The 16345-nt window shown below is 42.9% G+C and overlaps 1 protein-coding gene across 9 annotated transcripts in view; it reads left to right on the top strand.

Moving 5' to 3' along the window:
• Window positions 1-16345, top strand: part of rps6ka2 (ribosomal protein S6 kinase, polypeptide 2) — a 426863-nt gene that overhangs the window by 336265 nt on the left and 74253 nt on the right. For all 9 annotated transcript variants that reach the window (XM_043696117.1, XM_043696115.1, XM_043696114.1 and 6 more), the window contains 2 exons: window positions 1385-1473; window positions 11749-11813. In XM_043696117.1, coding sequence (XP_043552052.1) covers window positions 1385-1473; window positions 11749-11813 — 154 coding nt within the window. The remainder of the gene's footprint in view (window positions 1-1384; window positions 1474-11748; window positions 11814-16345) is intronic.

The following is a 16345-nucleotide window of genomic DNA, read 5'->3' as shown; positions in this document are numbered from 1 at the left end:
TTTCTGAACTCTTTCAAGTTTCACAACATCTTTCCGATAGGAAGGAGACCAGAATTGCACGCAATATTCCAACAGTGGCCTAACCAATGTCTTGTACAGCCACAACATGACCTCCCAACTCCTGTACTCAATACTCTGACCAATAAAGGAAAGCATACCAAACGCCTTCTTCACTATCCTACCTACCTGCGACTTCACTTTCATGGAGCTATGTACCTGCACTCCAAGGTCTCTTTGTTCAGCAAAGTCTTTGCTTTCACAACGATCTGCAAATTTCTGCCTTCCAGGCCCAGTTTTACTCCTCTCCCTTCAGAAACTACATTCAGGTTCTCAATGCTTAAACTCTCTCCAATAGAACTAAAAAATCTCCAAGTCAAAACATTTGTCACTATTCAGCTGGATGTAAATCAGTACAATCACTATGCCGCAATGGATCCTTTGCTATGAATGTGTTAATTAACACTGTCTCATTGCACAGTGCTAAATTTCAAAAAACCTATTGTCTCATTGATTCGCTCATGAACATGTCCTCTAACTACAGTTGCCAATTTAGTTTACCCAATCTACATGAAGATTAAAGCTTTTTCCATATTGTGTCTTGTTGCATGGTACTCCAATGTTTTTATATGTTCTCTTTCCAACACTAGCTATTGTTAGGGGTGAATGAGCTGTAAAACTATTCCCATCAATTTTCTACCCTTTGCTATTCCTGAACTGCATTGCTATAGTGTGAAACCATGCAAATTAGGAAGGTCCTAAATTTCATATTTTGCCTGTTTTGAAGTAGATGATTTTAATTAGGGTGCAGTGGGGCTTTGGCAATTCATTTTAACATTGTTAAAAATCACACAACGCCAGGTTATAGTCCAACAGGTTTAATTGGAAGCACACTAGCTTTCGGAGCGACGCTCCTTCATCAGGTGACAATCACCTGATGAAGGAGCGTCGCTCCGAAAGCTAGTGCTTCCAATTAAACCTGTTGGACTATAACCTGGTGTTGTGTGATTTTTAACTTTGTACACCCCAGTCCAACACCGGCATCTCCGAATCATTTTAACATTGTTAGACCAGAGAAAAAAGAAATATCAAGCAGAGTTTCCATTCCTGATCACTATCCAATGATCCCTGCTGGGAAATCCATGTATAGATGTAAGTCAAAGAAAAGGACAGGGCTGCCTACTCTGGGTGCCTGGTAGCATTAAGTTCAATCCTGCAGCTAGTTAATAGATATCAGCTTTCAGCTGGGCACAAGACACTCTTTTAAGGAGAGGTGAAAGTCAGGGTTAGCAGAATCTGTGGGACAAGAGAACAAATTGTTTCAAAATACTTTTAAATAACTTTTGTCTGTTTATTCACTGATATTTGCTGTCTGTATGTCTTCTAGAGCTAAGCTGGGAATGCCGCAGTTCTTAAGCCCAGAAGCCCAAAGCCTTTTGCGAGCACTCTTCAAGCGGAATCCTTGCAACAGATTAGGTAGTTATGTTTTACAATTTTGAGGAACGTTGGATGAACTGGAAATTGGATAAGTGTGATCACTAAATTAAATAATCATTTTTATGCAATTTTAATTTATATGCTTTTTCTTGGGAAACTCAATTCATTTGTTCACAGGTAATAATGCAAAGATCAACTGTTACATCAGGCAGTCTCTGAGAAGAATGTATTTCAAGATACTTGTGATTTCCAACTTTCCTAATTTCAGAAGTTTTTTTCCTGCTGAAATTGGAAGAAAAAAAAGCAATCTATTTCTGACTTTCCTGAAAGTTAATTCCTTTATTGTAAGAGGAGCATGTTTTGAAGTCCAGTTTGCTTGTTTCGCTCTTCATACACGTTTTCTGTAATATTACAAGGGACATTGGTTCAACATTCTGCAAAGAAAGCAAAGTAGCCATCATGATAGACTTCTGCTTTTTGACAAAATTAATGCAATATTATAGCCAAATGAATTTTAAGTTTTTAAATTTAAATTTAAAACAAAAACACTGATTTGTCCTTTTAAAGATGCAGAAAAAACTCTCAATGTTCAGAAGTCAATGATCAATTGGAATGCCAAACTCCCAGTTTTGATTGTTGTTTTTAGTTCACTTTAATGTGACTACTTTACTATAGATTGTATCATTTGAATTTATCAGTTTATTGGAGTTCGTGAGTATATCATAGCTTTATAATTCTCCATCAATAACGTCAAAAGACCAGACTGGTTTTGACATCTCACAGCAAAAAGAAAAATAGTTGAGTGCATGATGAAAGCTTTGCCATATTGGCTCAGATCTTCCAATCAGGATTGGAATCCCTAATTTCTGACTCCATTCAAATGAAAGCACAGTTACCTTTCGAGAAGTTCTGAATCTGAAGCTTTCTCCAGTAAAGCTATTTGATGTTTAAACTGCTGGCAACATCTGGCGGGTGGGTGAAGGAGTTGAGGTCACATGTGGGTGGGGAGTAGGGTGGTAGGTGAGTGGGATAGGATACCAAGTGGGTGAGGAACTAGGTTGACAAGTGGGTGAGGGGCTAGAATAGCAAGTGGGTAAGGCTGTCAGGTGACAGCTTAGGATGGTGAGTGGGAGAGGGGTTGCAGTGCTAGGTGGGTAAAGGAATTGTTGCCAAGAGAGTGATAGGGTAACATTAAAGGTGGGTGAGGGATTGAAACAGTTGGCAGGTGAAAGGGTATGGTGCCAGGTACATGGGTAAGTGATTAGGGTAGGTCACTAGAAATGCTAATTGCTGGTGGGAGTTGGAGGCAATGGGGGTTCATCCAGCTGGAAGGAGGGAGTCTTGGGGATTAGGGATGGTGATTAGTTAGGGGTTTCAGATCCATGGAGAATTAGAAGGGTTAGGTGCAGGTGTTGGCGTGATGTATTAAAGCAGGGTTTACTGGTGAGATCAGTTTAATGGGTCTTACAGAGATCTGAGTGATGTGTTCTATGGCTGTGTAGATAGCATTGCAGGCTACAGGCTGCAGAGAATCGTTATGAACAGGGACCTGCACCCAGCTCTACAGTCGGACCAGGCTGTGCTGTGTACATTCTTTCCCAGCCTCTGTATGTTGAAAAGTGTTGGTGTGAATGAGTTTGTCAGTGATGTCTGAGGCAGGGAGATAAAACACGAAGAAGGGAGGAATACATTAGGTTGGCAAGGGATTAGGACCCCTGTAGGTTTGTGTCCTGTGCAGTGTATGAGTGTGTGTGTAACGTTACCCTGTAAAGGACCCCACATCATTGAATCCTGCAGCCCCCTCTTACAAAGGTCAAATCACTGACCCCACTGCTTCAAAAGTGGCCAGAGCCAATTTCTTCCCCATAGCACACTTCCAATTTCCAGCATGGTGGAAGCTGAGAGTGAGTGCTCCTTAGCCTGTGGCTTTGATCCTCTGCCTTTACATGTTGGTGAACTTCTGAACATCCAATGCCCTGCCTTGTAGCCCTTCTCATTAACTTCAGAGGCTTCACACCTTCTGAGATGCCACCGAACCCATCTACATGACTTTCCACTTGCCACCTTCCCCATTCAGTCTCCTGGCTCATGAGGTGACCATGGCATATGACCATACAGCCAGGGTTCACCTGACTGTGGACAAACTCCATTCTTACATGACCCTCTTCCTATTCATGCATCACTGTATTTCACTTGGTTGTCCCTCTTCACAATTGTCAACCCCTTTGCCCAGACCTACAGTCCCCAGTCCTGGAGAATAGATTTCTAAGTCTCCTTCCTATTTCAGTGGCTAATGTTGCCTGTCTCACTTGAGTGAACCAACCAAATAGCCCCAGACAAGAAGAGCCCTGACCCCGACTGGAGGGTGTGCATTTCTGTGAGTTGATGAGTGCTACCTGCCAGACCTGCTGCAACGTAGCCACAAAATTGACTGCGACCAACTATCTGGACTGCAGAGACATGGATCCCCTCACTGAGCTCAGCCTGACTAGACACTTGACTGTGGCTAATCCCTTGGACTCACATGCACTGCCTGCCCTTGACTTGCTGAACCTGGACCCTTGGACTGATGGCTTCCACCTTTGATTTCAGTGAGGACCAGTCCCTAAGATTTTGAGACATGAGTGTCTGCTTGATGTACTTGCAATGTACTTGGGACTAAGTTGGTGTGAGGTTAATGTTACATGGTTCTTGACAACAAGCTGAATCTCCCCCACTTGACTGAGAACTGTGGTGCAGTAAGGCAGGCTGCTAATTGGCAGAGCAAGAATGCTTTGAGCATGCAGGTAGTTGTGAAGTGAGCAAGCACTAAGAGAGAAAACAACAATCCCTGAGTCCAGTCTGTGGGCTGAGTGCAGTCCCTGAGTGCCCAATATAGCCTGCAATCTATCTTCACCGCCATAGCCCACATCATTCAGATCCCTATCTGGCCCATAAACAGCACCACAGTTTCAGCACTAAACCTCACTTTAATTCATCACCTTAACACCCAAACCTAACACACTCTGAAGCTCCATGGATCTGAAACCCCTCACCACATGGAGAATCCCAATGCATTTTATACATATATTAAGATCGGGCATTGCTAGGGAAAGAGTAGATCCACTTGAGGACAAAGAGAGGAATTTATGTGTGGAGCCAGAAGAAATTGGTGAGGTCCTTAATAAGAACTTTGCATCAATAATCACCAAGACAAAGGACATGAATGAAGGTGAGACTAGGGAAGGGTATGTCGATATTAAGAAAAAGGAGGTATTGGGTGTCTTTAAAAATATTAAGGTAGATAAGCCCCAGGGCCTGATGGGATCTATCTCAGGACACTGAAGGAGGTAAGGGAGAAGATTGCTGGGGCCTTGACAGAGATATTTGTATCCTCTTTAGCCAAAGGCAAAGTCCCAGAGGACTGGCGAGTAGTCAATGTTGTTCCTCTGTTTAAGAGGGGAGTAAGAATATTCCATGAAATTATCGGCTGGTCAGCCTTGACGCCAGTGGTATGAAAATTATTAGACATTATTTTTCAAGACAGGACTTACTTTCATTTGGAGAAGAATGGATAATCAACATGGCTTTATGCGTAGGAGGTCTTGTCTCACAAACCTGATTGAGTTTTTTGAAGAAATGACAAAGGTGATTGACGAGGATAGGTCAGTGGATGATGTCTATATGTACTTTACTAAAGTATTTGGCAAGGTTCCTCATGGTAGGCTGATCTAGAAGATTAAGCCTCATGAGATCCATACTGAGTTAGAAAATTGGATACAAAATTACCTTGGCCATAGAAGACAGAGGATAGCTATGGAGGGGTGTTTGTCTGACTGGAGGCCTGTGACGTGTGGCGTTTGGTAAAGAACAGAGCTGGGACCCTTGTTGTTTATAATTATGTAAGTGATTTGGATGAAAATGCAAGTGATCTGATTTGTACCTTTGTACAATAATTGGTGGAATTGTGGATAGTGACGAAGATTATCATAGAAGATAGCAGGATATAGACCAGTTGGAAAGTTGGGCAGATAAAAGACAGATGGAGTTTAATTGGGACAAGTATGACATGGTGCATCTTGGGAGGTCAAATACAAGAGGAAAATGCGCACTAAGTGGCAGGAATGAAAACCATAGAACATAGAACATTCCAGCACAGTACAGGCCATTCGCCCCATGATGTTGCGCCGACATACTTATAAGCAAGTTGCAAACTGGCATAAAGATCATTTTGCAAAATATATCTTGGTCAATGATCTATCACATCATTCAAAACATTTTTGCAAATGACTTCATCTAGTTCTTGAATTATAAAGGAAAGTTTTCCAATATGATAAACACAACTAATTGTTTAATTCAGCTACATGATTCATTTCTGCAATTCTTCATTCAAAGGCCAACCTTTATATTAACAGCTTACAGCACAGAATTTCCTTTGCCTTGCATTCTTCATTGGCTGGGCGCTATTTATTAGCAACACACAGGCTTAACTACTTGGAATGTCCTCAACTTTTTTGTTAAAATTATCAGGCCATGTTTTCACTTTTACTAATCCATACTTAAATGATAATTTTTAACATCAAGAAGGAGGCACTCGAACAATAGTTACTAGAAAAACAGGTCTTGCAACATCTCCTGCTGAGTTTTTCCAGCAATTATTGTTTTTGTTTTCATTTCTGCCATTCTGTAGGCGGCACGGTGGCACAGTGGTTAGCACTGCTGCCTTCACAGCGCCAGAGACCCGGGTTCAATTCCCGACTCAGGCGACTGACTGTGTGGAGTTTGCACATTCTTCCCGTGTCTGCGTGGGTTTCCTCCGGGTGCTCCGGTTTCCTCCCACAGTCACAAAGATGTGCGGGTTAGGTGAATTGGCCATGCTAAATTGCCCGTAGTGTTAGGCTAAAAGGGGTAAATGTAGGGGTATGGGTGGGTTGCGCTTCGGCGGGTCGGTGTGGACTTGTTGGGCCGAAGGGCCTGTTTCCACACTGTAAGTAATCTAATCTAATCTAATTTAGTGCATACTTTCCTCTTGTATTTCACCTCCCAAGATGCACCATCTCACACTTGTCCCAATTAAACTCCATCTGTCTTTTATCTGCCCTACTTTCCAACTAGTCTATATCCTGCTATATCCTATGATAACTTCCTCACTATCCACAACTCCATCAATTTTTGTCTTATCTACAAACTGCTGGAAAAACTCAGCAAGAGATGTTGCAAGACCTGTTTTTTCTAGCAATTTCTGTTTTTGTTTTTGTTTCTGCTTTCCAGCATCTGCAGTTCTTTCATTTATTTTGTTTCACTAAACAAATGGGCATTAGGAGCATTGATTTACATAGGGATCTTGGGTGCAAGCCCATTGCTCCCTGAGAGTGGCAACACAAGTGGTTAAGTTTGCAAAGAAAGCATACAGCATGCTTGCATAGATCAGTTGGGATATTAAGTATAAAAATTACCAAGTATAAAGCTTTTTATTAGGCCACATTTGGAGTGTTGTGTGCAGTTCTGGTCAGCAAACTATAAGAAGGATGTGGAGGCACAGGGATTAAAAGATGTTTCCCAGAATATTGCCTGAATTGAAGTTATTAGCGAAAAAAGAGAAGTTGGTAAACTTGGGTTGTTTTCACTAGAGTATCAGATGGCAAGGGACAAACTGATTGATACATATAAAGTTATAAGAGACATGAATAGGGCAGATAGTTGGAGTCTTTTTCCAAGGATGGAAATGTCAAATACTAGAGGGGAATTAGATTTAAGGTAGAGGGGAAAAGTTTAAAGGAGATGTGCGAGGAAAGTTTTTTTTAACTCAGAGGAACGTAGGTTCCTGGAAGTGTTGCCAGGGGAGGTGGTAGAAGCAGATATGATAGGAACATTTAAGAGGCATTTATACAGACACATAAACAGGCAGGAAATAGAGGGATATGGACCATGTGCAGGAAAATGAGATTAATTTGGAATTATATCATGGTCAGTAAAGACATGGTGGGCCAGAAAGCCTGTTCCTGGGCTGTTCTAATCTATGTTCAATGAGTGCTAAAAGTGTCAGCAGCTTCTATAGCTCTATACATGCCTTGTTCCTTTGCTGCCAGATGAATAGGGTGGCATGGTGGCTCAGTGCCAGGTACCTGGGTTCGATTCCAACTTCGGGCAACTGTCTGGTCGAGTTTGCACATTCTCCCCGTGTCTGCATGGGTTCCCTCTGGGTGCTCTGGTTTCCTCCCACAATCCAAAAATGTGCAGGTTAGGTGAATTGGCCATGCTAAATTACCCATAGCGTTCAGGGATGTGTAGCTTAGGTGCATTAGTCAGGATTAAATGTAGAATAATAGGCTAGGGGAATGGGTCTGGGTGGGTTACTCTTCAGAGGGTTGATGCGGACTTGTTGGACCGAAGGGCCTGTTCCCACATGGTAGGGATTCTATGAAACTGGAGGCCCTCACCACAAACATGTATCCATGGTGCATTGTGAGGAGCCTAATATCCGGCACCAGCCCCATCCTACTGCTCTGTTATGGGCTATTCTCTTCTCCAATGAGAGAAAGGGTGGGATTGAGTGAGAAAACATTGGATGCATCCTGCGGATGAAGCTGGAAGAAAGTTGGTGCGGTGTTCCAACATAGTGAGAAGGCAGGCAAAGGCATGCAAAGGTGGTGGTGTGGGAGGTTGTGGTATTGAGAACGAGTGAAAATATTACAGGCAGTAGTGAGAGTACCATGGAATGAGGCTTGGGAGGAGGTGGATGCGGTAGCAGAGATTTAGGGGTGAGAGTAAGGTAGCAGAAGTAAGAATATGCCACATACACTGGCGCAGTGAAGAATGATATTTCACCTTCTTGCATCACTGCTACAAGTACTGACTTGGTGCCAACCTTGAACCAAGCTGGCACTGTCTGGTGGTATAACCTACTTTGCCACAACTTCCATAAGGACTTCCAGGCCCTTGTTGAAGAATTACAGTGCCATCTTCCTATTCTCAGACATCATCAGAATCTGTCTGTCAATGAGCTGGGCAACTTTGCAATGCCAGTGCTTGTCCGCCAGTGCACAATGGCCTTTTAAAGATGGATGCCAAAGGATGTCAGTCTTTCAAATAAAGTCTACTGAGAGGCCAGTTCTTCTGGATGGACATCATAGTGGGAGGGGAGGTGAATTCAGTAAAAATCATTCAGAAAATTCACTAGACCTTGCGGTAGAAATACCTCCAAACCACAACTCAGAATGAGCTAAAATATCATAAGATTGGACCCATTGTTACTCAGTTTAAAGCAGGTTTGATTTCTCTAACTTTTTGGATGATAATTAAGCTAAGTCAGTCAGACACTCAACTTTTTCAGACCATTTTAGATGCTGAGTTACATCAGAATTTCAATTTTCCAAGCAATTCTGAAGGAGCCAACTACATTGCGTTTTCTATACTTGGTCCACAATGACATCTTCCCACTGGAAGATCTGGGTCAAATCATTTTTTTCATTTATTCATTCACAGGTTGTGAGCATCACTGGCTGGGTCAACATTTGTTGGTTGATGCTACATTGACTGGAGAAGATGACGGTGAGTCACCTTCTTGAACCAATGCAGTCCCATGAAGTGTACATGCAGCCAGAGTACTGTCAGGAAGGGAGGCCCAGGATTTCAACCAAGCAGTAGTGAAGGAATGTTAATATTTTTCAAGTCAGGATAATGCCTTTGGAGAACTTGCAGGTCATAGTGTTCTCATTGTTTCTGTATCACTCACACTTCTAAAGATTGTGTGTTTAGGAAACTGATGAAGGAGCCTTTGAGAGTTGATGCAGTACCTCTTGGAGATGGTTCATACTGCTGCCACTGTGTATCAGCTATGAAGAGAATGAATTTTTAAGATGGTGAATGAGTACCAATCAATTGGGTTAGATGAGCTGAGCATGGTTGGAGCTGCACTATCAAGGCAAGTGGAGAGCATGGCATCACACCCCTCATTTTTACCTCGTAGATGGTGAAAAGGTTTTGAGGAATCAGGAGGTGAAAGAGGCCATTCAGCCCATCATGTCTGTACTTGCTGAATAAACTAGCCGCTCATTCTATTCTCAGTTTCCAGCAGCTGTGGCCAAAACAATATTTTATATAGTTTCGCCATTGCATTCTAACTCTTATGTTCAATATGTTACCAAAGAAAGAAAATATCCCATATACCTTCTTTACCACCTTATCTACCTGTTCTTAGGAACCTGAAGCCATGTACTCCAAGGTTACTCGCTTCCTCTACCATTCTCAAAACTCTCCCATTTATTGAATATTCCTTTATTTTTCTAGACCTCCCCAAATGTATAACCTCACACTTCTCTAGATTGAATTCTATTTGCCACTTTGCTGCAAACTCAACCAAAACATTGATATTGCCCTGCTGTCGACAGCCATTCTCTCCACCGTCAGCTACCCAGCCAATTTTTGTGGTTCTGCAAATCCCTGCCTCTGATCTGCTGTGCTAGCCAAAGTATTTATATGACTGATACAGTTCAGTTTTGTATCAAAGGAAACATTCAGCATATTATTAGTGGGGAATTCAATGATGGTAATGTCATTAAATATCAAGATAAGATGGTTAGATTCTCTTTTGTTGGAGAAGGTCGTTTTTTGCCTTCGTGAGGCACAAATGTTAGTTGAGGAGAAAGTGAGGTCTGCAGACGCTGGAGATCAGAGCTGAAAATGTGTTGCTGGAAAAGTGCAGCAGGTCAGGCAGCATCCAGGGAACAGGAGAATCGACGTTTCGGGCATAAGCCCTTCTTCAGGAATGAGGAAAGTTTGTCCAGCAGGCTAAGATAAAAGTTAGGGAGGAGGGACTTGGGGGAGGGGCGTCGGAAATGCGATAGGTGGAAAGAGGTCAAGGTGAGGGTGATAGGTCAGACTGGGGCGGGGGCGGAGAGGTCGGGAAGAAGATTGCAGGTTAGGAAGGCGGTGCTGAATTCGATGGATTTGACGGAGACAAGGGGGGGGGAGGGGAAATGAGGAAACTGGTGAAACCCGAGTTCATCCCTTGTGGTTGGAGGATTCCTAGGCGGAAGATGAGGCGCTCTTCCTCCAACCATCGTGTTGTTGTGGTCTGGCGATGGAGGAGTCCAAAGACCTGCATATCCTCAGTGGAGTGGGAGGGGGAATTGAAATGTTGAGTTGGTTGTGGTTGGGTTGGTTGGTCCGGGTGTCCCAGAGGTGTTCTCTGAAGCGCTCCGCAAGTAGCCGGCCTGTCTCCCCAATATAGAGGAGGCCACATCGGGTGCAGAGGATGCAGTAGATGATGTGTGTGGAGGTGCAGGTGAATCTGTGGCGGGTATGGAAGTTTCCTTTGGGGCCTTGGAGGGAGGTGAGGGGGGAGGTGTGGGCGCAAGTCTTGCACCTCCTGCGGTTGCAGGGGAAGGTGCCGGGAGTGGAGGTTGGGTTGGTGGGGGGTGTGGATCTGACGAGGGAGTCACGGAGGGAGTGGTCTTTATGGAGGACTGATGGGGGAGGGGAGGGAAATATATCCTTGGTGGTGGGGTCAGTTTGGAGGTGGCGGAAATGACGGCGGATGATGATCTATACATGGAGATTGGTGGGGTGGTAGGTGAGGACCAGTGGGGTTCTGTCCTGGTGGCGGTTTGAGGGGCGGGGCTCAAGGGCGGAGGAGCGGGAAGTGGAAGAGATGGGAGGAGGTGTAGTCCAGGTAGCTGTGGGAGTCGGTCGGTTTGTAGTAGATGTCCGTGTTGATTCGGTCGCCTGAGATAGAAATAGAAAGGTCGAGGAAGGGGAGGGAGGAATCTGAGACTGTCCAGGTGAATTTGAGGTCGGGGTGGAAGGTGTTGGTGAAGTGGATGAACTGTTCCAACTATCAACTCAAGCCTTAAAGTTGTCCAGGATTTGTTGCATTTGGTTATGGATTATTTCAGAATCTGAGGAGTCACAAATTAAATAATGGTGCAATCATCAACAAACTGCTTATTTTGATTTCATGCTGAAGGGAAGGTGGATGAAGCAACTGAAAATGATTAGGCCTAGACCATTACCTGAAGGGAATTCTGCAGTGATACCTACCAATGGAAACGATTGACCTGCAGTAACCACAATCATCTTCCTTTTTAGAAAATACAGAGATTTTAGCTCAGGCTCCTTGATGCTACACTTGGTCAAACGTCACTGTGATGTCAAAAGCAGTCACTCTCAACTTATCTCATGATTGCATAATCAATAGAACCGAGGGTACACATTCCATTTGGTGCACTGTGCACAATTATAGATCAGATTCATTGATCTTTATAAAGCAGTGACTTTTCAGAAGTAATGATTTAATTTTTAAAATTTTATTTGTATTTTTATTTTGTTTTAAAGGTGCTGGACCTGACGGAGTTGAGGAGATAAAACGACACTGTTTCTTTGGAACTATAGACTGGAATGTAAGTGCAGCATTTAAATTCTGAAATTCAGTAGTTTGAATTTTTAAACTGTTAGTATGACTTCTTGTTAACGAACATGAGTCTCTGCTGCTAATCAACCTCTTTGCAATCAGTGACATAAAGTTTCACCTATCGTTTACTCTTTAGCCCTTCCCCCAACCCAATCTTCTGCATAAAACCCAACAATTTCCTAGCTACTATCAGTTCTAAGCAAGGGTCACTGGACCCAAAGCATTAATTCTGATTTCTCTCCACAGGTGCTGCCAGATCTGCATAGCTTTACCAGCAATTTCTGTTTTTGTTTCTGATTTCCAGCATTTGCAGATTTTTAGTTTTTTTTTATGTAAAGTTCCCTTGTCAGTAGCACAAAGTTGCATTGGCTTTTCTACCTGCTGTTTTTTTGAGGTTTCCCTAGAATGGTTTCAATAACTGAAAAGCCACCAATTTGAATCCATTGGTAACTGATGGGTTGAAACAGTCACTTAACATCAACAGTTAAGATTACTTCCATGAAATCTGCTTCAAAAATCAAGTGTAAAGATAATTATGAGAAAAGTAACAACTTAGCTGGCACTCAGTTGCAAAATTTTGAAAAACATGTGTATTTTGCATACATGCCAAGTTCAATTTTGTATGATAATCCTAGTACTATTTTAAATGCACACTGTCAGTGCTTCCAGTAATATTTTATAAGCTCAATTTTTGTACTATGTAAGTATTAGTACTCATTATTAGTATTCTAAGTGATTATTTACATATGAAATATTTTCAGTGGGGGCTTTGTGGGCGGCACGGTGGCACAGTGGTTAGCACTGCTGCCTCACAGTGCCAGAGACCCGGGTTCAATTCCCGCCTCAGGCGACTGACTGTGTGGAGTTTGCACGTTCTCCCCGTGTCTGTGTGGGTTTCCTCCGGGTACTCCGGTTTCCTCCCACAATCCAAAAATGTGCAGGTTAGGTGAACTGGCCATTCTAAATTGCCCGTAGTGTTAGGTGAAGGGGTAAATGTAGGGGAATGGGTCTGGGTGGGTTACGCTTCGGCGGGTCGGTGTGGACTTGTTGGGCCGAAGGGCCTGTTTCCACACTGTAAGTAATCTAATCTAATCTAATCTTATCAGTTCACCTTTAGTATTTTCAGTGCAACAACAACAAAGCCGACCAGAAGTGGTGGCACAGTGATTAATAGTCAGGAAGAAATTGCCCTGGAGTCCTCAACATTGCTTTTGAACATCATGAAGTCACTTAGCATCATGTCAAACATGGGCAAGGAGAAAACCTGATTACCAATCTGATCAATCGCCCTCCCCCAGTTGATGAATCATTACTCTTTCATATTGAACAACAGTGCATGGTGACATAGCTGTAACATCACTGGAATAGGCTGGATGAGCTGAGTGTGGTTGGAACTGCACTTATCCAGACAAGTGGAGAGTATTCCACCACACTCCTAACTTATACCTTATCGATGGTAAACAGGTTTTGGGGAGTCAGGAGGTGAAACAGGCTACTCAGCCCATCCTTTCTGCACTGGCTAAATAAACTAGCCATTTCATAGTTCAAATTCCACGATGGTAGATAGTGAAATTTTAATTCAAAGAAATTTGAAATTAAAAGCTAGCCTACTGGCAATTGTGTAACTATTGACATGAAAACCCATCTCATTCACTAATGCCATTTAGGGAAGGGACTGGCTTACATATGACTCCATATCCACAGCCAGGTTGAGTCTTATTGCCCTATAGGCAATTAGGGGTCGGTAATAAATGCTGGCATATGATGTCCATGTGTCATGAACAAATAATAAACACTCCAAGACTCAAAAGCATTGAAGGTGGAAAGGGCGCTGAATATGCTGGGGGAACATCTTCGATGTCCATGACTAAGAGTGGTGTGTTAGCACCACCATTGACTGAATTGGCCAAATCCTGAAGGCCACATCTGGCAGATTGGTCCTGTAGCAGATGAGGGAAAAAAATCGATCTTATCCTCACTGGTCACAGATTCATCTGTACTTAATGTTATTGGTAGAACTGAGCACCACTCAATCCTTGCAGAGATTAAGTCTGTCTTCATCTCCATCCTGTTGGTTAGCACTGTCAACATGCAAAATGGGTAGATTTTGAACAAATTGAGCACCTCAAAATTTGGCATCCATGAGGCACTGGACACAATCAGCAGCAGAATTGTATTCAATTAATATCTGAAACCTAATCACCCAGCATGTCCTACACTATCATTTCCATCAGCTAAGGGAATCAATCCTGGATCCATGAAGAGTGCTGTAGAAGAGCAATCCAGGAGCAACATCAGGCCGGACTAAACGTGAAATGTCAATATGTTAAAGCACAACACAGGACTACTTGCATTCCTGGCAGTGGAGGTAACGTAGGGCTAAGTGACTTTCAAAACCAACAGATAATATCAGAGCTTCTCAATTCTGTCCAATCCAGTCACTAATGATAATAAACAATTAACAGCTCAATGGAGAAAGGAACTCCATAAGTACCTACAGCCTCAATGATGTGGGAGCCCAGCACATCAGTGCAAAAGACAAGGCTAAAACATTTATTACCAACTATAACCAGAAGGGGCATGTTGGTGATCCTCCTCAGCCTCCCTCTGAGCTCCACAGGATCACAGATACCAGTCTTTAGCTAATTTGATTCATTCCATGTATGAATTAGCTGAAGTTGCTGAATACTGCACAGGTTATGGTTCTATTCTGTATTAATTTTAATGTTTGCCATAATTTTGTAATCTTCCCATGAGGAGGTGCCAGAGGATTTAAAAGTGGCAAATGTGACACCCTTATTTAAGAAAGAATATAAGAACGTTGCTAGCAATTACAGGCTGCTCAGTTTAGCATAGTGGGGAAAGTATTTTTAGAAACAATAATCAGGGGAAATACATGGGCACAGACTTAGCTTGATTTGAATTAATTAACGAGAGCCAGCATGGATTTGTAACAGCTAGATTGTGTTTAACAAATCTAATTGGATTTTTGTGATAAAATAACACAGAAGAGTGATGAAGAGAATGCTATTATCTATATGGATTCTAGAAAAATGTTTGACAAAGTATCACATAAAGTCTAGTTAACTTTAGAATATGAATGTCAGTTTCAACTCAGAATAAAAATTGGCTCAAGGACAGATTTTTCAGACTGGAGAACACTGGTGATGTTCTCCAAAGCTTAGTAATATATATATATATAAAATGGGCTAGATATTATGGTTTTGTGACTATGTCCAAGTTGCATTGAGTTTTTCTGAGGGATATCCACTGTGAGGCCGAGCAAGGCTTCTCGTCTATTCTTGCCAAACTCACCTCGTTAACTACCTACCCTGCCTATATGGTATCACCCATACCTGATCCCAGCGCCATCATACCACTCACTGTTCCCACAAAAACTTGTCACTCGGTGGATATCCCAGAATTCGCTCATATTCCTTGCACCTGTACATTCTTTAAAAGCCCATTATGCACCCAGACAGCCAGTCTGGAGCTGTCCTGCAAGTTTTCTGACTTTTGTCCCAGACATAGCAAATGGAGGGTAATCATCACCTTGCTTTGTGGACAAGGTCATGGAGATATTACTGGACAGGCTGACACAGAGGTAAAACTTCATCTTCCCCCAGAAGCAGCAACAGAGGCCACAACTTTGGACCGTGAACATGCTGGCTTGGTCTGAGGTTACCCATGTTAAAGCACTCTTTGCCATCTGAAAAAAATGCCCGACACAGTCAGGGACATTCTCAGTTCTGCCAGTGCAAGTGCCACCACCTTCTCTCTAATGACTCACATACTCTTTATCTCTGCTAGTGTACCAATTTCCCATGTTATACTAATCTCACAACATCCTGCAACATCTTCCCTTACTCACCATCACCTACCCTAAACTCTGCACACCACTAATCCTGCATGCTCTCTGCACTGCCTACTGACTCAGTGAGGACTCCTCCCCACCTGCACTAACAATAACAACTGTGCCATGCACTTCATCGCCCTTAATACCTGTCTCTTTCTCATTCCAGGAGGAAAGAAATTCCAAACAGAGCTGGAAAGACTATTGATCGGTAGTTGACATTTGACTCCACACTCTTTTGTGGACTGTGGCTGTCCCAAGTAACTGATTGATTGTGTCCAAGTCCCTTGTCTGATATTGGAGTCTGCCCCTGACTTACTGTCATGGACCCCCAATTCCAGACTTTCTCACTTGACTAACTGAAGTAGAAAATGGGGGAGATACTAAATGAATATTTTGCATCAGTATTTACTGTGGAAAAGGACATGGAAGATATAGACTGTAGGGAAATAGATGGTGACATCTTGCAACATGTCCAGATTACAGAGGAGGCAGTGCTGGTTCTCTTGAAAGGGTGGATGTCTTGAAAGGTGGATAAATCCCCAGGACCTGATCAGGTGTACCCGAGAACTCTGTGGGAAGCTAGAGAAGTGATTGCTGGGCCTCTTGCTGAGATATTTGTATCATCGATAGTCACAGGGGAGGTGCTGGAAGACTGGAGGTTGGCA

This window comes from Chiloscyllium plagiosum, chromosome 9, assembly GCF_004010195.1.
Source record: "Chiloscyllium plagiosum isolate BGI_BamShark_2017 chromosome 9, ASM401019v2, whole genome shotgun sequence".
Taxonomy (NCBI): domain Eukaryota; kingdom Metazoa; phylum Chordata; class Chondrichthyes; order Orectolobiformes; family Hemiscylliidae; genus Chiloscyllium; species Chiloscyllium plagiosum.
The sequence above is the reverse complement of the archived record's forward strand: the minus strand, read 5'-3'. Positions and strand labels throughout refer to the sequence as shown.